This window comes from Scyliorhinus canicula, unplaced genomic scaffold (genome assembly GCF_902713615.1).
Source record: "Scyliorhinus canicula unplaced genomic scaffold, sScyCan1.1, whole genome shotgun sequence".
Taxonomy (NCBI): domain Eukaryota; kingdom Metazoa; phylum Chordata; class Chondrichthyes; order Carcharhiniformes; family Scyliorhinidae; genus Scyliorhinus; species Scyliorhinus canicula.
Genome location: NW_024055428.1, coordinates 99,201 through 122,022, shown reverse-complemented (window position 1 = coordinate 122,022; position 22,822 = coordinate 99,201). Strand labels below are relative to the sequence as shown.

Here is a 22,822-nt window from a genome sequence, read left to right as displayed (position 1 = left end):
CTAGAAGGTGAAACCTTTTTCCGAACTGTCAGCTAAAGATTTCAACCATCAGTGTGACTGGAAAAGCACCAAGACCCACACAACAGACACCCGAGTGAAAGTGTTCCTGTGAACTGACTGTGGAAAGAGCTTTAACCAGTTACACAGCCTGAAAAACATAACAACATTCACAGCTGGGAGAGACCATACTCGTGTTGTATCTGCGGACAAGGCTTCAACTGATTGTACAACCTGGAGACACACAACATGGAGAAACCATGGAAATGTGAGGACTGTGGGAAGGGATTTAGATTCCCATCTAAGCTGGAGATTCATCGACGCAGTCACACTGGGGACAGGCCGTTCACCTGCTCCAAGTGCGGGAAGGGATTCACTCAGTTATTCAATCTGCAGACACACCAGCGAGTTCACACTGGGGAGAAACCATTCACCTGCTCTCAGTGTTTGAAGGGATTCACTCGGCTATCCACCCTGCAGTCACACCAGCGAGTTCACACTGGGGAGAGGCCATTCACCTGCTCTCAGTGTGGGAAAGGATTTGCACATTTATCCACCCTGCGGGGACACCAACGAGTTCACACTGGGGAAAGGCCATTCACCTGCTTTCAGTGTGGGAAGGGATTTATTGATTCATCCACCCTGCGGAAACATCAGCGAATTCACACTGGGGAGAGGCCACTCACCTGCTCTCCGTGTAGGAAGGGATTCACTCGGTTATTCCATCTGCGGATTCACCAGCGAATTCACACTGGGGAGAGGCCATTCACCTGCTCTCGGTGTGGGAAAGTATTTACTCAGTTATCCAACCTGCGGAGACACCAGCGAGTTCACACTGGGGAGAGGCCATCCACTTCTCAATGTGAGACGGGATTACATGTTTCATTGGACCTTCTGTGACACCAACAATTTCACAATCGATTACAGGGGTTGGATTCTGCTGTTATTGTTTCTGCTCTACACCCAGGACTGCATTTTGTTCATTCTGACAGGTGGTCAGTGGGGATGGTCGGAAGGTCTCTTTCTGCTGGACTGGCCGGTCTCACCACTTTGCCTCCAGTGGACTGATGCTCTTTGAGCCTTGTTGCTGATACCTGGCTTCAAATTGCACAAGGATCACAAGGGTGGAAGGGTGTTTGCAAGTGTGAAGATATGTTCTTTCCATTTCTGTTTCAAACCCTCCAAAGCGTGCCACGTTGCCATGGAGATGGGCCCTGGTGGTTGCATGGTTCTTTTGTTTATCTGGGTGTTCCCAGTGGCGTGCAGAGGGGGGGGCCGACGGTGCGCTGGCCCCGGGCATCGATTGGATGGGGGCAGCAGCGTGAAGAGAATGGAGCACGCACCGCGGTCGGCCAGAGCGCGCCTGCGCACCGCGGGCGGCCGGAGCGCGCCTGCGCACCGCGGGCGGCCGGAGCGCGCCTGCGCACCGCGGGCGGCCGGAGCGCGCCTGCGCACCGCGGTCGGCCGGAGCGCGCCTGCGCACCGCGGTCGGCCAGAGCGCGCCTGCGCGCCTGGTGAACAAAAAGGGCGCGAAATCTCCCGAATCAACGGCAATCAATGCCACCATGGGTGAGTTTTATTTATTCTTTATCTTTATCTTTTGATCCATTTTTAAACTCTTCTCTGCACCCTCTCTATAGTTGTCAATTTACTAAACTGTCGTGCCCAGAATTTGACATTTGGGCCAGGGGCACCCATTTGGGACAGAACCAGTATTTTATGAAGATTCATCATGGCCTCTTAACTTTTGCCCTCTTACCCTTTATACTTAAAGCCCAGGGTCCTATAAATGGGAGATTCTCAGAGACAGGGGCAGCACGGTAGCATGGCGGTTAGCATAAATGCTTCACAGCTCCAGGGTCCCAGGTTCGGTTCCCGGCTGGGTCACTGTCTGTGCGGAGTCTGCACGTCCTCCCCGTGTGTGCGTGGGTTTCCTCCGGGTGCTCCGGTTTCCTCCCACAGTCCAAAGATGTGCGGGTTAGGTGGATTGGCCATGCTAAATTGCCCGTAGTGTCCTAAAAAAGTAAGGTTAAGGGGGGGGGGGGGGGGGGGCTGTTGGGTTACGGGTATAGGGTGGATACGTGGATTTGAGTAGGGTGATCATTGCTCGGCACAACATCGAGGGCTGAAGGGCCTGTTCTGTGCTGTACTGGTCTATGTTCTATGTTCTACTTGACTGCAAGCTGCTGGAGCTCGGATCTTGAACAGAGCTTTATATCTGGATTTGGGGACCCTTTCTGCACTGGCATAGTGCACAAACAGGCCCCACATGACCAGGGTTTTGTGAAGAAGAAGGGATCTGGAAATGTGTCGACTGTGAAAATTATATTTGTGGAAATTGGGTGAAGTAATGCCGTTGTTTGATGAGACTTGGTACTAAAGCTTTAGAGAAATGAAGATGGAATTTGATTTGAAGAAGTTCAACGCTTTGAAGGATATTGTGGCTGAAATGAATGTGATACGTGCTGAATGGGCTGACTGAGAAATGTGTGAGATATGTCTTTGTATCTGCTATGTGTAATTTATCGGTCATATTATTGCAATTTTCCTGTTAATTCATGTTTAATTTACGTTGATTTTGGTGTGATTGCTAATATAAAAGTGAAGTTTTGTATATTGGTCTTAGTTGGGTTGTTTGTAGTTTGTTTCCACAAGGGTCATAACAGTATTTCCATGACGTTGCTGCTCTTATCCTTCTCCATGGGGGTTGCAGAGGAGGGAGGCACAACTTTCGAGACATAACATCTCACCCATTGCTGCAAAGCAAAATGACTGAAGAAGAGAACAATATCCCTAGAATCCCAGCGCTAAGGGGAAATTGACTAACTCTTACAGCGCAATTTAACCTCAGGCAGCCGTCCTATACCTTAGAGATGACCTAGAGGCAGGTTGGGGCCTGTCGTGAAGGTGAGTGAGTGCCTTTAAATTTGCTTACCTTTCACCGGGAGCAGGGTTTGAGGGAATATCAGGTAAGCTCTTCGTTTCTTTTTCTTCTTGTTTTTTTTAAATCTAGAGGTGATGTCAGGGAAGGCAGTACAATGCTTCTCCTGCAGAATGTTTGAGGTGAGGGACGCCGTCAGTGTCCCTGCTGATTTCATCTGTGGGAAGTGCACCCAACTCCAGCTCCTCAAAAACCGTGTTAGGGACCTGGAGCTTGAACTGGATGAACTTCGGATCATTCGGGAGGCAGAGGGGGTCATAGATAGGAGCTTCAGGGAAGTAGTTACACCAAAGACTGGAGATAGATGGGTAACTGTAAGAGGGACTGGGAAGAAGCAGTCTGTGCAGGTACCCTAAGCCATGGGGTACGGGCCTCTGGCACGGAGTCTGTCCCTGTTGCTCAGAAGGGAAGGGGGGAAAGGAGTAGAACATTAGTAATTGGGGACTCAATAGTCAGGGGCACAGATAGGAGATTTTGTGGGAGCGAGAGAGACTCACGTTTGGTATGTTGCCTCCCAGGTGCAAGGGTACGTGATGTCTCGGATCGTGTTTTCCGGGTCCTTAAGGGGGAGGGGGAGCAGCCCCAAGTCGTAGTCCACATTGGCACTAACGACATAGGTAGGAAAGGGGACAAGCATGTCAGGCAGGCCTTTAGGGAGCTAGGATGGAAGCTCAGAGCGAGAACAAACAGAGTTGTTATCTCTGGGTTGTTGCCCGTGCCACGTGATAGTGAGATGAGGAATAGGGAGAGAGAGCAATTAAACACGTGGCTACAGGGATGATGCAGGCGGGAGGGATTCAGATTTCTGGATAACTGGGGCTCTTTCTGGGGAAGGTGGGACCTCTATAGACAGGATGGTCTACATCTGAACCTGAGGGGCACCAATATCCTGGGGGGAGATTTGTTAGTGCTCTTTGGGGGGGTTTAAACTAATTCAGCAGGGGCATGGGAACCTGGATTGTAGTTTTGGGGTACGGGAGATTGAGAGTATAGAGGTCAGGAGCACAGATTTGACTTCGCAGGAGGGTGCCAGTGTTCAGGTAGGTGGTTTTAAGTGTGTCTACTTCAATGCCAGGAGTATACGAAATAAGGTAGGGGAACTGGCAGCATGGGTTGGTACCTGGGACTTTGATGTTGTGGCCATTTCAGAGACATGGATAGAGCAGTGACAGGAATGGTTGTTGCAGGTTCCGGGGTTTAGGTGTTTTAGTAAGGTCAGAGAAGGGGGCAAAAGAGGGGGAGGTGTGGCGCTGCTTGTCAAGGACAGTATTACAGTGGCGGAAAGGATGCTAGATGGGGACTCTTCTTCTGAGGTAGTATGGGCTGAGGTTAGAAACAGGAAAGGAGAGGTCACCCTGTTGGGAGTTTTCTATAGGCCACCTAATAGTTCTAGGGATGTAGAGGAAAGGATGGCGAAGATGATTCTGGAAAAGAGCGAAAGTAACAGGGTAGTTGTTATGGGAGACTTTAACTTTCCAAATATTGACTGGAAATGATATAGTTCGAGTACATTAGATGGGTCGTTCTTTGTACAATGTGTGCAGGAGGGTTTCCTTTTTTTTTTTTAAATTTAGAATACCCAATTCATTTTCTTTCAATTAAGGGGCAATTTAGCGTGATCAATCCACCTAGCCTGCACATCTTTGGGTGGTGGGGTCGAAACCCACGCAAACACGGGGAGAATGTGCAAACTCCACACGGACAGTGACCCAGAGCCGGGATCGAACCTGGGACCTCGGCACCGTGCAGCAGCAGGGCTAACCCACTGCGCCACCGTGCTGCCCGCAGGAGGGTTTCCTGACACAATATGTTGACAGGCCAACAAGAGGCGAGGCCACATTGGATTTGGTTTTGGGTAATGAACCAGGCCAGGTGTTAGATCTGGAGGTAGGTGAGCACTTTGGAAACAGTGACCACAATTCGGTGACCTTTACGTTAGTGATGGAAAGGGATAAGTATACCCCGCAGGGCAAGAGTTATAGCTGGGGGAAGGGCAATTATGATGCCATTAGACATGACTTAGGATGTGTAGGTTGGAGAAGTAGGCTGCAAGGGTTGGGCACACTGGATATGTGGAGCTTGTTCAAGGAACAGCTATTGCATGTTCTTGATAAGTACGTACCAGTCAGGCAGGGAGGAAGGGGTCGAGCGAGGGAACCGTAGTTTACCAAAGAAGTGGAATCTCTTGTTAAGAGGAAGAAGGAGGCCTATGTGAAGATGAGGCGTGAAGTTTCAGTTGGGGCGCTTGATAGTTACAAGGAAGCGAGGAAGGATCTAAAGAGAGAGCTAAGACGAGCAAGGAGGGGACATGAGAAGTCTTTGGCAGGTAGGATCAAGGAAAACCCAAAAGCTTTCTATAGGTATGTCATGAATAAAAGAATGACTAGGGTAAGAGTAGGGCCAGTCAAGGACAGTGGTGGGAAGTTATGTGTGGAGGCTGAGGAGATAAGCGAGATACTAAATGAATACTTTTCGTCAGTATTCACTCAGGAAAAAGATAATATTGTGGAGGAGAATGCTGAGACCCAGGCTATTAGAATAGATGGCATTGAGGTGAGTAGGGAAGAAGTGTTGGCAATTCTGGACAAGGTGAAAATAGATAAGTCCCCGGGGCCTGATGGGATTTATCCTAGGATTCTCTGGGAAGCCAGGGAAGAGATTGTTGAGCCTTTGGCTTTGATTTTTAAGTCATCATTGGCTACAGGAATAGTGCCAGAGGACTGGAGGATAGCAAATGTGGTCCCTTTGTTCAAGAAGGGGAGTAGAGATAACCCCGGTAACTATAGGCCAGTGAGCTTAACGTCTGTGGTGGGTAAAGTCTTGGAGAGGATTATAAAAGATACAATTTATAATCATCTAGATAGGAATAATATGATTAGGGATGGTCAGCATGGTTTTGTGAAGGGTAGGTCATGCCTCACAAACCTTATCGAGTTCTTTGAGAAGGTGACTGAACAGGTAGACGAGGGTAGAGCAGTTGATGTGGTGTATTGGATTTCAGTAAAGCGTTTGATAAGGTTCCCCACGGTCGGCTATTGCAGAAAATACAGAGGCTGGGGATTGAGGGTGATTTAGAGATGTGGATCAGAAATTGGCTAGTTGAAAGAAGACAGAGAGTGGTAATTGATGGGAAATGTTCAGAATGGAGTTCAGTTACGAGTGGCGTACTACAAGGATCTGTTCTGGGGCCGTTGCTGTTTGTCATTTTTATAAATGACCTAGAGGAGGGCGCAGAAGGATGGGTGAGTAAATTTGCAGACGACACTAAAGTCGGTGGAGTTGTAGACAGTGCGGAAGGATGTTGCAGGTTACAGAGGGACATAGATAAGCTGCAGAGCTGGGCTGAGAGGTGGCAAATGGAGTTTAATGTGGAGAAGTGTGAGGTGATTCACTTTGGAAAGAATAACAGGAATGCGGAATATTTGGCTAATGGTAAAATTCTTGGTAGTGTGGATGAGCAAAGGGCTCTCGGTGTCCATGTACATAGATCCCTGAAAGTTGCCACCCAGGTTGATAGGGTTGTGAAGAAGGCCTATGGTGTGTTGGCCTTTATTGGTAGAGGGATTGAGTTCCGGAGCCATGAGGTCATGTTGCAGTTGTACAAAACTCTAGTACGGCCGCATTTGGAGTATTGCGCACAGTTCTGGTCGCCTCATTATAGGAAGGACATGGAAGCTTTGGAACGGGTGCAGAGGAGATTTACCAGGATGTTGCCTGGTATGGAGGGAAAATCTTATGAGGAAAGGCTGATGGACTTGAGGTTGTTTTCGTTAGAGAGAAGAAGGTTAAGAGGTGACTTAATAGAGGCATACAAAATGATCAGAGGGTTAGATAGGGTGGACAGCGAGAGCCTTCTCCCGCGGATGGAGGTGGCTAGCACGAGGGGACATAGCCTTAAATTGAGGGGTAATAGATATAGGACAGAGGTCAGAGGTGGGTTTTTTACGCAAAGAGTGGTGAGGCCGTGGAATGCCCTACCTGCAACAGTAGTGAACTCGCCAACATTGAGGGCATTTAAAAGTTTATTGGATGAGGGCATAGTGTAGGTTAGATGGCCTTTAGTTTTTTTCCATGTCGGTGCAACATCGAGGGCCGAAGGGCCTGTACTGCGCTGTATCGTTCTATGTTCTAAAGATAAAGAGGTCAGTGAATAGCTCTAGAACGGGTGCAACTACGTTTTCTATAGGTTTTTTGGTGATATTTAATGAAATATTTACGTGGGGCTTTGGGGCATACAATCAAGATTTGCCCCGGGCATCACCAGACATCTGCACGCCACTGGGTGTTCCTCACAGAAGGAAACTATCAGGTTATGAGGGGCAAGTTGTCTGAGGTGGACTGGGAAACTGATTGGTACAGGGAATACCTAATTTATCAGGGGCTGGTTAGCTCAGTTGGCTGGACAACTGGTTGGTGATGCAGAGCAAGGCCAACAGTGAGGATTCAACTCTCGTACTGGCTGGGTTTATTCATGAAGGCCCCGCCTTCTCAACCAGGCCCGTCGCTTGAGGTGTGCTGACCCTTGGGTTAAATTACCTCCAGTCAGCTCTCTGTCGAAGGGGAGAGCAGCCTGTGGTCCTCTGGGATTTTTGCAAGTTGTATTTCACATATATACAAATATATTTCAAAATATAGATTCCTTTAAGGATCAAACACCCAACAGGAAAAGTAATGTAACCGTGGCGAACAAGAAAAGTTAAAGATTCCATGAGAGCCATTAGAATTCAGCAAAGGAGGACCAAGAAACTGATGAGAGCAAACTGGTGAGAAACATAAAAACCGACTGGAAAAGCTTCTACATGAATGTGAAAAGGAAAAGATTAGCAAAGACCAATGTGGGTCCATTCCAGGCAGAGACAGGAGAGTTTATAATGGGGAGTAAGGAAATGGCAGAGAAAATAAACAATGTGTGAATGTCTTCACAGAGAAAGATACAGAAATTGTCCCCAAAACACCAGAGAACCAAGGGACTGGCAGAGATTAGTAGTGGTGAAAAAATAGCACTGGAAAAATTAATGGGGTTGGAAGTGAATAAATCCCCAAAAGCTGATGATCTACATCCCAGAGTGTTGAATGAGGTGGCTGTCGAGATCTCTGTTCCTCATTCTAAATTCTTCTGACTCTATCTGGAATGGACAAACCTTTGAGCCAAACATAAGAACATAAGAACTAGGAGCAGGAGTAGGCCATCTGGCCCCTCGAGCCTGCTCCGCCATTCAATGAGATCATGGCTGATCTTTTATGGACTGAGCTCAACTTTCCGGCCCGAACACCATAACCCTTAATCCCTTTATTCTTCAAAAAACTATCTATCTTTACCTTAAAAACATTTAATGAAGGAGCCTCTACTGCTTCACTGGGCAAGGAATTCTATAGATTCACAACCCTTTGGGTGAAGAGGTTTCTCCTAAACTCAGTCCTAAATCTACTTCCCCTTATTTTGAGGCTATGTCCCCTAGTTCTGCTTTCACCCGCCAGTGGAAACAACCTGCCCGCATCTATCCTATCTATTCCCTTCATAATTTTAAATGTTTCTATAAGATCCCCCCTCATCCTTCTAAATTCCAACGAGTACAGTCCCAGTCTACTCAACCTCTCCTCATAATCCAACCCCTTCAGCTCTGGGATTAACGTAATGGATCTCCTCTGCACACCCTCCAGCACCAGTATGTCCTTTTTACGTAGCCACAGAAACTTTTACTCTCCATTTTTATGTATTTTGCTAGTTCACATTCTATTCTATTCTCCCTTTTTTTTTCCTCGGTGTCTTGGTTGAAGAACTGAAGTAAATGAACCTCGGGAATGAATCATCACTTTGGACAGGTTCTGAGACAATTAAGTTTCAATTTATAAGGCAGAGTAACTATAATCGTGGAGTGTATTTCTAGATTGTGAAAAAGGGCAAGGTTCTAGTTTATAGTTTAATGTGTAGGGTTCTGACTGAAAGTAGCTTCTAGTTTGTTTGTTTGTTGTATTAAAACTCATAAAACCTGAAGTCCCGTCGTGTGATCCTTCAATTTGTTGACTGGGAGTTTGATTTTTTCTAAGACGTTGCTGACCTTTATGGGAGAGGGTGACCGGTACTGATAGTGACGTGACCCCAGGGTTCAGTGCCCCCGTGTCCAAAGCGGGGAGTCACGGGGACAGGGTACAGAGGAGCTGAAGGGAACTATTTGGGTCCAGAACATTGTGAACATCCTGTTACTCTGATTGTCTTTGATCCTCAAGTAATTTTCCGTCAGTTTTTTTAACCATGTTCTATTTCATCAATAAACTTTTAAACTGAAAATATTTGAATTTGTTGGACTTTTCCTGATTAAATTTGTTCACTTTCGGGAAAGTGGTTAACAGGCTCTTTAACAGAAAGTGAGTCCGTCTAAGGTAATTGGCAAAGGAGCCAGAGGGGTAGAGGAGATTTGAATTTTCTTTTGACACAGTGTTTGAAAATGGGGTTCAGGGAATCAATCGTGATTGACTAATTTAGCAAGATGTTTGAGGAAGTAACAGGTAGAACCTGTAGATGTGCTTTATCTGGATTTCCAGAAGGTATGCTGTACCTGTCCTGGGACTGTTTGATGGGGACAGTGCAGAGGACCATTTACATTGTACCCAACCTTGTGCTATACCGATCATGGGAGTGTTTGATGGGGACATCATCGAGGGAGATTTACTCTTTAACACCATTTTGTATCAGCCTTGGGAGTGTTTCATGGGGCAACGTAGAGGGAGCTGTGCTGGAACTGATTGGAGAATGGTTCAAGCTGGCACTTGGTACTCAGATTCTCCAGTACAGACACCCTTCACTTTAAAAATAACATTTCATTCAGAGATAAGAGAAACCATCACCGGTCCCCCCACTGTCCCCCCTCACCCCCCCCCCCCCCCCCCTTGCAGGCCCAGAGGGACAGTGAGAATCCTGAACATTGTTGTAGTCTGCTTGATATTTCATGTGTCTTTTTCTGTTCCATAGAATCTCTACAATGCAGAAGGAGGCCATTCAGCCCATCGGGTCTGCACTGACCCTCCAATATGGCACCCCACTCAGGACCACTCCTCCACCCTATCCCCAGAACCCCACCTAACCTTTGGACACTCAGGGGAAGTCTCTTATTATGGACAATCCACCTAACCTGTGCATCTTTGGACTGAGGGAGGAAATTGGAGCACCCGGAAGGAACCCACGCAGACACGGGAAGGAAGTGCAAACCCTACAGAGTCACCCGAGGCCGGAATCAACCCCCCTCCCTCTGATCTCCAGTCAGCCTCTGTTTGAATGAACAGAGTCCCAGTTTCTCTAATCTGTCCTGGTAACTAAATCCTCTCTTCCCTGGGATCATCTCAGTGAATCTCTTCTATACCCTCTCCATGGCCTTGACATGTTTCCTGGTGTAATATCCCCAAAACCTGATCTAATATTCCAACTGCAGCCTAACCAATGATTTGTCCAGGTTTACATGACCTCTGTCCTTTTGTACTCCACACCCAGAATTATAAAACCTTGGATCCCATGTGTTTTTGAAACACTTTATCAACTTGTCCTCCCACATTTAAACATTTGTGTATCTGAACTCTTTTTAGGGTTTTGGAGACATTAACATAACGTGGCTGAAATACATTGACATCCAATGTCTGATATAATGTGTGTTATGGGAGAGAGAAGTTTCGTCTGAGTTTGAAACTCAAACAGGTGCTTCATTGCAGACGGGTCACCATGGAAACGCTGATAAGACATTCCTTCACTGCAGACAGGTCACCGTGGAAACGCTGATTAGACATTCCTTCACTGCAGACAGGTCACCATGGAAACGCTGATCTGACATTCCTAACCTGCAGACAGGTCACCATGGAAACGCTGATTAGACATTCCTTCACTGCAGACAGGTCACCATGGAAACGCTGATCAGACATTCCTAACCTGCAGACAGGTCACCATGGAAACGCTGATTAGACATTCCTTCACTGCAGACAGGTCACCATGGAAATGTTGATAAGACATTCCATTCCACAGAATCCACTCATGGGAAACTGTAATCGGATTGGGGAGAGGACAGAGTTTGTCTGTTATTAACCTCAACATAAACTTAAACCAGAGTGAATAATGGAACAGATTAAATTCTAATGTGTGATGTTTATAGCTACAGTAATGGAATTATCAGAAATAATAGAATTAACAGGCAGGGTAGTTTTGGGAAAATGAAGAAATTACTGAAGAAACGTAACTGCTGGGAACCAAGAATGTGTCCTTGTAAATCACAGATTAGAGATATTCCTGCTGTCTTTCCTCCATGAACTGTGTTCTGTACTGGCCACCAAACCTCAGGAAAGATATACTGCACTTGGAAACGGTCCAGTACAGATTGACCATGATGAAGTGAGGCTGGTGAACTGAGTGAATCTCTTCCCACACACGGAGAACATTAATGGTCGCTCCTCAGTGTAAACATGTTGATGAATCTCCAGCTCTGATTAAATCTATTCCACAGTACCCAGATTTCCAAGGTTTCTTCCAGTGTGACTACATATTGTTCGAAAGGTCAGACCATCGGCTAAAACGTCATCCACATTTCGAACACGGGAACTGTTTCTCCCACATTGAACAGGGTCTTTGAACAAAGAACAATACAACACAGGAACAGGCCCTTCGGCCCTCCAAACCTGTACCGGTCATGATACCAATCGTTGGCAAAACGTTCAGCACTTCCTTGTGCCGTATCCCTAACCCCATCCTATCCATGTGTTTGTCAAGATGCCTTTTGAACGCCGTTAATGTATCTGCTTCTACAACCTCGCCTGGGAATGCGTTCCAGGCACTCACCACCCTCTACGTAAACAAACCTGCCTCGCACATCTCCTCTAAACTTTTCCCCAGAGACCTTAAACCTATGCCCCCTGGTGACTGACCCCTCCACCCTGGGAAAGAGTGCCTGCCCATCCACTCTATCCATGCCCCTCATAATCTTGTCGACCTATTTCAGGTCACCCCTCAACCTCCGTCTTTCTAATGAAAACAGTCCGAGTCTATTCAGCCTCTCCACATAGCTAACGCCCTCCAGACGAGGCAACATCCTGGTAAACCTCATCTGCACCTCTCCAAAGCCTCCACTTTCTTCTGGTACTCTGGCAACCAGAATTGTGGACAATACTCCAAGTGTGGCCTTAACAAGGTTCTATGCAACTGCAGCATGACTTGCCAGTTTTTATACTTGATGCCCTGTCCAATGAAGGCAAGCAATCCGTCTGCTTTCTTGAGTAACTTGTCCATTTGTGCTGCCAACTTCAAAGATCTGTGCACATGCACACACAGCTCTCTCTGACTTTCTATATTCCTCGGAGTTTTGACATTTACAGTATATTTCCCTTCATAATATTATAATATTCTCTTTAACCAGTAATGCTACTCCCCCACCCCTTTAACATCCCTCTCTATCTTTCCTGAAGCATCTGTATCCTCCAACATTCAGCTGCCAATCCGGCCCTTCATTTAAACATGTCTCTGTGATAGCCACAACATCGTAATTCCAAGTACTAATAAGTGCTCAAAGTTCATCTGCCTCCCCGCTATACTTCTGGCGTTGAAACAAATACTCTTCAAACCACTGTGTTTGAGCTGACAGGGTGATGTGGTTCTCTTATTTTTGTTCTCCAATTCCCCTTCAGTTATTACACCTTCTGCGCACTGGTTCCCACCCCCATACTAGTTTAAATCCTCCTGAATGGCTTGAGCAAACCTCCCAGCCAGGATATTGGTGCCACTCCAGTTTAGATGCAACACGTCCTTCTTGTACAGGTTATACAGTACCTGTCCCGGAAGGTATCCCTGTGGCTGTTCACCCTCCCCCTTCAGGATGTCCTGTGTTCGTTCAGAGACATCCTGGACCCTGGCACCAGGGAGGCAACGTACCATCCTGGAGTCTCTTTCCTGTCCACAGAAGCACCTATTTGTGCCCCTTCCTATTGAGTCCCCTATAACTATCGCTCTCCTGCACTTTGCCCTCCCCTGCTAAGCAGCAGAGCCAGTTGTGGTGCCACTGTTCAGGCTGCTGTTGTTGGTTTCCCCACTGGGCTATCCCTCCAAACAGTATCCAAAACGGTATACCTGTTAGAGAGGGGGACAGCCATAGGGGATTCCTGCACTGCCTGCCTGCCCTTCCTAGCAGTCACCCATCTGTCTGATAATAACTGGAACCAGTTACAAAGCTTGACATCACACCATTCACAGCAGAGAGACACCATGCACGTGTCCTGTGTGGATGAGGCTTCAACTGCTCATCCAACATGGAGAGACACAGGACACAGGCATCATGGAGAACATGTGGAAATATGAGGACTGTGCGAAACAGTTCAAATGTTCATCTCAGGCACCAATATCCTGAGAGTAGGGCTGATCAGGGATAGTGGACGGAACTCATTCTACGAGTGTGAGGAGATGGGAGAGGCCCTAAATGAATATGTTGCTTCAGTATTCACGAGAGAGAGGGACCTTGTTGCTCATGAGAGCAGTGTGAACCACGTTGATAGACTCGAACAGGTTGACATTAAGGGGGATGTGCTGGAAATTTTGAAAAGCATCAAGATAGATAAGTCCCCTGGGCCTGACGGGATATACCCAAGGTTACTACAGGAAGTGAGGGAGGAGATTGCTGCGCCATTGGCGATGATCGTTGTGTCCTTGCTCTCCACTGGAGTAGTACCAGATGTTTGGAGGGAGGCAAATATTGTTTCCTTGTTCAAGAAAGGGAATAGGGAAATCCCTGGGAATTACAGACCCATCAGTCTTACGCCTGTGGTGAGCAAATTATTGGAAAGGATTGTGATAGATAGGATTTATGATTACTTAGAAAACAATAGTTTGATTAAAGATAGTCAGTCATGCCTCACAAGCCTCATTGAATTCTTTGAGGATGTGACGAGACACATTGATGAAGGTTGGGCAGTGGATGTGATGTATATGGATTTCAGTAAGACATTTGATAAGGTTCCCCACGGTAGGCTCATTCAGAAAGTTAGGGGGCATGAGATACAGGGAAATCTGGCTGTCTGGATACAGAATTGGCTGGCCAATAGAATACAGCGGGTAGTGGATGGAAAGTATTCTGCCTGGTGGTCGATGACCAGTGGTGTCTTGCAGGGGTCTGTTCTTGGACCTCTGCCCTTTGTTGTTTTTAATAAATGACTTGGATGAGGAAGTGGAAGGTGGGTTAGTACGTTTGCCGATGACACAAAGGTTGGGGTTGTAGATAGTGTTGGGGGCTGATGCAGGTTACAACAGGACATTGACAGGATGCAGAGCTGGGCTGAGAAGTGGCAGATGGAGTTCAACCTAGATAAATGTGAAATGATTCATTTTGGAAGGTCGAATTTGAATGCTGAATACAGGGTTAAAAGGCAGGATTCTTGGAAGTGTGGAGGAACAGAGGGATCTTGGGGTCCACATACACAGATCCCTCAAAGTTGCCACCCAGGTTGATAGGGTTGTTAAGAAGGCATATAGTGTGTTGGCTTTCATTAACAGGGGGATTGAGTTTAAGAGCCGCGATGTTTTGCTGCAGCTTTATTAAACCCTTGTTAGACACACTTGGAATATTGTGTCAGTTCTGGTAGCCTCATTATAGGATGGATGTGGATACTTTGGAGAGGGTAGAGAGGAGATTTACCAGGATGCTGCCTGAACTGGAGGGCATGTCTTATGAAGAAAGGTTGAGGGAGCGAGGGCTTTTCTCACTGGAGTGAAGAAGGAAGAGAGGTGACTTGAGAGAGGTGTACAAGGTGATGAGAGGCATGGATAGAGTGGATAGCCAGAGACCTTTCCCCAGGGCGAAAATGGCTATCAAGCGGTGACATAATTTTAAGGTGATTGGAGGAAGGTATGGGGGTGATGTCAGAGGTAGGTTCTTTACACCGAGAGTTGTGGTTGCGTGGAATGCACTGCCAGCAGAGGTGGTGGAGTCAGAGTCATTCGGGACTTTGGGCATATGGACATCAGTAAATTAAAGGGGTGTAGGTTAGGTTGATCTTAGATTAGGAGAAATGGTTGGCACAATATCGTGGATGAAGGGCCTGTCCTGTGCTGTACCGTTCTATGTTCTAAACTCTTCCCAGTCATTATGGTCAATGCGTATTATATAAGTGGGGAGTGAACAGGAGTGGAGTAAATTCAGAGACAGGCAAAGCACCACTCACTTATTAGCCTTGACCAGAACACCAGGGGTGGTATTCTCCCCTACCCGGCAAGGCAGGGGGTCCCGGCGTACCGGAGTGGCCCCAACCACTCCAGCGTCGGGCCTCCCCAAAAGGTGCGGAATTCTCCACATCTTTAGGGGCTCAGCCCGCACCGGAGTGGCTCCTGCTCCGCCGGCAGGCACAAGCGGCTTTTGGCTCCCCGCCGGCCGCCGCGAACGGCCTTTCCGCCCTGACAGCCGGAGCGAACGGCTGGCCAAAAGGCCTTCGCCGGCCGGCATCAGGCCGCGTGTGCGCCGGAGCATCAGCGACTGCTGATGTCATCCTGGCGCATTTGCGGTAGGGGGGTGTCTTCCGCCTCCACCATGGTGGAGGCTGTGGCGGCGGCGGAAGAAAAAGAGTTCCCCCACAGCACTGGCCCGCCCGCCAATCGGTGGGCCCCGATCGCGGGCGAGGCCACCATGGGGGCACCCCCTGGGGTTCGACCGCCCCGCGTCCCCCTCCCCAGGCCCCCGTGCCCGCTTGCGCCACCTGCTACCGCCAGCATCAGAGGTGGTTCAAACTACTTCAGCGGGAGAGGCCTGTCAGCCCATCGCTGGCTGGAGAATCGCCGTGGGGGGCCCGCCGACTGGTGCGGTGTGATTCCCCCCCCCCCCCCCCCCCCCGGATTCCCAGGTGGTGGAGAGTTCCGCCCCAGCTTTTTCAGCATTGTTTCTCCAGAGTTATTAAAGCTCTCGAAGGAAGGAAGCACAGGTTCAGGTGCTGATAGAGATCCGGTGCATCCTCAGTCACCAATAGTAATTATATATAAAATCGATGCCTTGAAATATGTGATGGTATGATCGATAAGTTTGCAGATGGAAAATTGTTGGTGTGGTAACTAGCGAGGAGAAAAGCCTTAAATTACATGATGATACAGATGGGTGGGTCATATGGGCAGAACAGTGGCAAATGGAATTTAACCAGGAAATGTGGCAGCTCTTGTACAGGGTCAGTATAGACATGGTGTGCCGAGTAACATCTGTGCTGGATCATTCTAGAAAACATTGAACATTCAGTATCACGAGCAAGAGGGAAGAAGATGGAGGAATTACTGATTCTGGGATTGAACCCAGTAAGTGTTTGCATCTTCTGAGGAGGAGAGGGAGGACCCATTGGGGAAAAAACCTTAGGTTCTGCATTGTGCCACAGGAGAGCAGCATTTAATCATTTTGAGAAATACTGAATAGCAGATAACCCATTGACAATCATTTTTTTGATTATTTTTATCAATTGATAACCAAGTTATTTTGTATTTAAGGTTTTTGGTGTCAATGGTGCGGCTATTACCCAACAATCACTGCGGCTGTGGTTGTGCTCCACAGGAGCCCAGTGCGCAAACGCAATGCTGGGCTGCCTCTGGAGCATGCGCAGTGTCACTTTGCTTGGAGGTATGCGAGTGCGGGAGTGGCTGTTTGGGGCGTTGAGAGTCGGTGAGGCGGAGGGAGGAATGGAGCCGGGAGTCGGGGTGGGGAGGGAGTGAAGGCTTCATAAACACCCCCTGCTGCTCACAAGGCCGGAATAAGTCCCTGCAAGTCCCGTGTTTGCAGCTGCGGAGCTTTTATCGAATGTCAGGCCCAGTTCCACGGCCGCCATCTTTGATTAGCGGAGCTCAGGAGCCCCCCTGATGATGTAACCAATGCGGTGCTTCAGGATCCTGGTGAGACTCTTATTATTGGCCAGTCAGCGAGTCAGCCTGAGCCTGTGGCCGTTCTCACCATCTGGAACCGTCACAATGACCGGGTGATTGACGGCAGCTCTGGACTAATGGGAAGAGGAGGGGCGGGACTGGAGGATTGACCTGGAGCTGCTGGTCCTCCAACCAATCGGAGTGAATGAGGGGCGGTGCAGACTCACTGAACCGAATGGCCTCCTTCTGCACTGAGGGGATTCTGTGATTCTACATTGGATCCAATGATGTGTTCACTCACACACTGCAGTCTGACTCTTATTAGATCAGATACAGTGTTTGTTACTCTCAAAGTGAGTAAATCCTTTGTTGTTTCTCCTCTGGGCCCCATCTCCACTATTATTGTCTGATTGTCCCACTGAGACTCTTACTGTTATTATTGGACAATCAGCGAGTCAGCCGGAGCCTGTGGCCGCTCTCACCATCTGTAACCGTCACAATGCCTGGGTGATTGACGGCACCTCTCGACCAATAGGAAGAGATGGGACAGGTCAGGAGGACCGAGTGAGGGCAGCTGGTCCTCCAACCAGTCGGAGTGAATGATGGGCGGGACCCGCTGTGATTGAAGCATGCGCAGTCTGGGTAATGGCGATGTTGAAGAGCGTCTTCATAGAATCATAGAATTTACAGTGCTGAAGGAGGCCATTCGGCCCATCGAGTCTGCACCAGCCCTTAGAAAGAGAACCCGACTCAAGGCCACGCCTCCACCCTAACCCCGTAACCCAGTAGCTTGGACACTAAGGGCAATTGATTATGACCAACCCACCTAAACTGCACATCTTTGGACTATGGGAGGGAACCGGAGCACCCGGATGAAATCCACGGAGACCCGGGGAGGACGTACAGACACCGCACAGACAGTGACCCAAGCCGGGAATCGAACTTGGAGCTGTGAAGCAACTGTGCTGTGGTGCTGCCCTAACTTTTAATACTAAGAATCAAAGAAAAATTAACTATATTATATTGGAGAAAGAAGGTTGGAAAGATCTCAATACAAACACAAAAATACAATTCAAATTCTTACTTTTCTTTTACCCCAGCAATATTCTGACAGAAACATAGGCCGGAATTCTCCGTTCACACCGCTACAGTGAATGAAGTTTTGGCTGTGTGTGAAATTCTCCGTTCTGCATCAATTCCAAAATCGGTGAGAGGCGTTTAACAATATGCAGGGAGCGAGAGATCGCGGGGGTGGGCGGAAACGTTGTGTAAAGCTGTTGAAAGCTGCAAACCTCAGAAAAGAGTTTCTGGGACCCAGTTTGTACTGAGCGGAGCTGCAGCTCCTCATGTTCGGCTCGGGTTAACGGCCGCCATCTTTATTGGATGTGCATCAGGGCGCATGCACGTTTGTCATCTTTGTCGGGGCGTTGTTTCAATGAGTGGGAGGAGCTTGTTCCCCATTGTTCAGAATGGAGTCAACTTGTCTATCAAACTGGATTAGTCTTTGAGCCCCAATGTCTTATTGACGATGCAAAGCGATGGCAGAGATGGAAAGAATAGGAAGCCAATCCTGCTCTCCAGATTTCACTGTCTCATTGGATATCCTGTCCCATGTGTCCAAAGCTCTGTGGCTCTGTTCAGTCACATGAAGACCCAGGGTAGAAATTCACAACCCCAAGTAGATGTCACCGTCAAATCGAGGGACTGCTGATGACGAAGGTCAGTGTGCACCAGGGAGGGGCATGAGCGGTCATCTTGGACCTGGGAGCAGGCGGAGAGAAAGTTGTGAATTTCTATCCTGGACTGACAGTGATTCATTTTAGAAACTCCTTTTACAGGGGATTAGTAGGGGAGGATTTACACACAGCAAACTCAAACCAGGAGAAACGTTTATCTTTCCTGAATTTCATTTCTGGACTGACAGTGATGCCTTTGTAAACTTCTTTCACAGGGGCTGAGAAAGGGATTCGCAGACAGGAAACTCACAACCAATCCTCACATCAAATTCGGGTTATCAGGATCTGGAGATTATCAACCTTTGTGTGTAAGCATTGCGTTCCATATTGTTATCACTCACTGTGTAAAATGTCTACCTCCTATCTCCCCTGTAGATCTTGTTCACAATCTTAAATCTGTGTCCCGTAATCCTTTTACAATCTACTGATGGGAATAGTTTTAAAAAATCTTTTGCTGGGTTTGCCGTTGTTTCTGGTGCCTGGGTCGATGCCGGGTAGTCCGTCTGGTTTCATTCCTTTTTCATGTTTTTGTTGTGGTTGAATCAGCTTGGACCAGTCCATTTAGGGTCCAGAACACAATTGAAGTCTCCTCCAAGAATCAATTAATCTGTATCCAGGTCTGGGATGGATTCCAACAATTTTTTTACAAATGTTTCTATGAGATCCCCTCATTAAAAAAAAGAGAAGCAGAATTAGGTCATTCAGCCCATCGAGTTTTGGAGTTTGCTCTGCCATTCGATCATGGCTGATATGTTTCTCATCCCCATTCATCGTGTATTGTAGCTCTCTTGAAATGAATGCGAACATTGCATTTGCCTTTCTAACTGCTAACTTTCCTTTATGTGTTTTGGGATGTGGCTGTCGCTGGCTGAGCCGGCATTTGTTGCCCATCCCTAATTGCCCTGGAACTGAGTGGCTTGCTGGGCCATTTCAGAGGGGGACAGTTTGGGAGGATGTAAGGCTGAAGTGATTAAATGACAAAGGGGATAATGGTGCAAGACAAATCTGGGTGACAATGAGATAAGTAAATAAACTAATAGGACAAGAGAATAAAAGACAGGTCCAGGTGAGGTATAAATGGCAACAGCAGAACCATTACCAGCACCAACTGTCTAAAAATATCGGAGTGATGATTATAATCTGAAATTACTGAAATGAATGTTGTGTCTGGAAGGTCAGAAATTGACTGATCCAGGATGAGGTTTGTTCCTCGAGTTTCCTTTGAGCTTTATTGGAGCAGTGCAGGAGGCCGAGCGCAGAGTGGGACTGGGACAGGGAATTGAAATAGTAAATGATCAGAAGCTCAGGATTATGTTTGCAGACTGAATGGTGATGTTCCACAGTCACCCAATCCAGATTTAATCTCCTCAGTGTAGGGAAGGCCAAATCATGAGCAGTGAATACACATCACTGGATAGCAAGAAGTACAAGTAAATCATTGTCACCTGGAAAGTGTGTTTCGCATCCTGGAATATGGGCAGGATGGTGATGAACTGGTGATTGTTGCGTCTGTTGTGTCTGCATGGAAATGGTTTACAGTGATGTTCATAATAACACAAGAAATGGAAGCGGGTGGAGACCATATGGATACTTTCCTGTATCTTCCCCAGTCCTTCCAGATCCATTTTATGATATGGATACATTAGCTCAACAATCCTGTGAACTAATTTAGTCTGGCCCAGTGTAACCGAGCTGAAATCCAGTCTTTCTCTGACATTATTCTTAATGCCATAACTGACAGGTTAAGAGTGAAAAAGTCAACTGTTTAGCAGTAAGGGGAAGAGGCAAGTTTGTAGATGCTCTGCAGTGTTACAGACTCGTTGGAACTGCTTATTCTGTCCCACCTTACATTCAGCTGACAGTAAATTGACTAAAATACTGCAACAGACAGGCATTTGAGGACAACGGTGAGTTTGCTGCTCAGATTAGTTAAAGTCTCCATATTGTAAAATGGATCTCGAAGGACTGGAGAAGATGCAGGAAAAGATATTGAATTATGCCTGAACTGGCAGGTTATACCCAGCAAGAAAGATTGGACGGGGCATCACCTTTTCTCTGGAAAAGGGAACGAAGGATGACCTGATCCTGTAAGATTATGATGTGGACCTTCATTCACCTGAGGAAGGAGCAGTGCACTGAAAGCTACTGTTTGAAACAAACCTGTTGGACTTTAACCTGTTGTTGTAAGACATCTTACTGTAAGATTATGAAAAGGTTTGATATGATAGACAAGAGGAAGATGTTTCCACTGGATGAGAATAAATATGACTTTGTCATTAATTAATCTAATGTGCAGTTCAGGAGCAGTTCAGAGGGAGATCACTCACACACTTCACGTGTGCAAAGGGATTTCCTCAGTTTTCCCACTGGTTAACACTCCAACTTTAAAAGCCCGGACAATTTGATCCAATTTCAGCACATTGTTATTGGCGAGGAGTAGTTTAACTGTTCTGTCCAGGAAGACAAAAATCACTATTCACCCTAATCTGTTGAGGCCCCCAATGAATTCACATTGGATTGGATTGGATTTGTTTATTGTCACGTGTACCGAGGTACAGTGAAAAGTATTTTTCTGCAAGCAGCTCAGCAGATCATTCAGTACATGGAAGAAAAGGGAATTAAACAGAATTCAAGAAAATACATGAGAATACATAATAGGGCAACACAAGATATACAATGTAACTACATGAGCATTGGCATCGGGTGAAGCATACAGGGTGTAGTGTTAATGAGCTCAGTCAATAAAGGGTCATTTAGGAGTCTGGTGACAGTGGGGAAGAAGCTGTTTTTGAGTCTGTTCGTGCGTGTTCTCAGACATCTCACTGTCCGGCCCCACAAATGACCAGATTCATTCAGCTCAATTTCGCAACCTGTTTTTGTGGGTTCTCTCTCACTCCCTATTTTCTGTTTTCAATCAGTTTCACAGGGTGTTCAAAGGGGAGTCTTCAAAGTCCGGAAACTGAAATCAAGCGTCACATCAGGATCTCAACTTATCATATCCTGAATATCAAGGGATTTTGAACATGGAAGGAAAAAGCATCGTTCACAGTGGGGAGAAACCGTACACGTGTTGTGTGTGTGGACGAGGATTCGCTCGATCATCAAGCCTCACAAGACACAAATGTAGTCACACTGAGGAGAAACCGTGGAAATGTGCGGACTGTGGGAAAGGATTCACTTATCCATCCCATCTGGAAATTCATCGACGCCGTCACACTGGGGAGAGACCATTCACCTGCTCCAAGTGTGGGAAGGGATTCACTCAGTCATCCTCACTGTCCACACACCAGAGACTTCACACCGGGGAGAGACCATTCACCTGCTCAGAGTGTGGGAAGGGATTTACTATTTCAGCCCATTTGCTGAGTCACCAGCGAGTTCACACAGATGAGAGACCGTTTCAATGTCCAGACTGCGGGAAGTGCTATAAAAGTTCTGGGAATCTGATGTGCCATCAACGTGTTCACACTGACGAGAGACCGTTTAGGTGCTCTCGCTGCGGAACTGGGTTCAGACAATCATCTCACCTCACTGCACATCAGCGAATTCACACTGGGGTGAGGCCATTCGCCTGCGCCAAGTGTGGGAAGGGATTCACTCAGTCATCCGATCTGCAGAAGCACCAGCGAATTCACACTGGGGAGAGACCATTCACCTGCTCCAAATGTGGGAAGGGATTTACTACATCATCCATCTTGCTGGCACACCAGCGAGTTCACACAAACAAGAAAACTTTTAAATGTCCAGACTGTGTGAAGTGCTGTAAAAGTTCTGAGAAACTGATGTTCCATCAACGTGTTCACACTGACGAGAGACCGTTCAGGTGCTCTCACTGTGGGACTGGGTTCAGGCGAACATCTCAACTCGCTGCACACCAGCGAGTTCACACTGACAAGAGACCTTTTAAATGTCCAGACTGTGGAAAGTGCTTTAAAAGATCTGGGAAACTGACCCGTCACCAACGTGTTCACACTGAGGAGAAACCATTCAGGTGCTCTCGCTGTGGGATTGGGTTTGTGCGATCATCTCAACTCACTGTACATCAGCGAATTCACACTGGGGAGAGGCCATTCCCCTGCTCCGAGTGTGGGAAGGGATTCACCACTTCATCCCACCTACTGAGACACCAATGTGGCCACAAGTAACCACAGTGATTTGATTTTGCTGTTACATTCAGGACTGAACCATGTTCATTTGGGTCTCTTTCTGCTGATAACAAACTCCAGCCCATGTACAGGGGCTAATATTCTGGCTAAAAGTCAAATAAATTAGATTTGTTTTAAATACGCAGTGTGTTGAACC

General features: G+C 47.3%; 1 protein-coding gene across 1 annotated transcript; it reads left to right on the top strand.

The window, feature by feature from the left end:
* Positions 1 to 414: 414 nt before the first annotated feature.
* Positions 415 to 22,766, top strand: LOC119959362 (zinc finger protein 229-like; the record flags this gene model as incomplete). Its single annotated transcript, XM_038787651.1, has 3 exons — positions 415 to 809; positions 21,627 to 22,233; positions 22,399 to 22,766. Coding segments are annotated over 3 exons (1,269 nt in total), but the record flags the coding sequence as incomplete, so codon positions are not given.
* Positions 22,767 to 22,822: the final 56 nt, after the last annotated feature.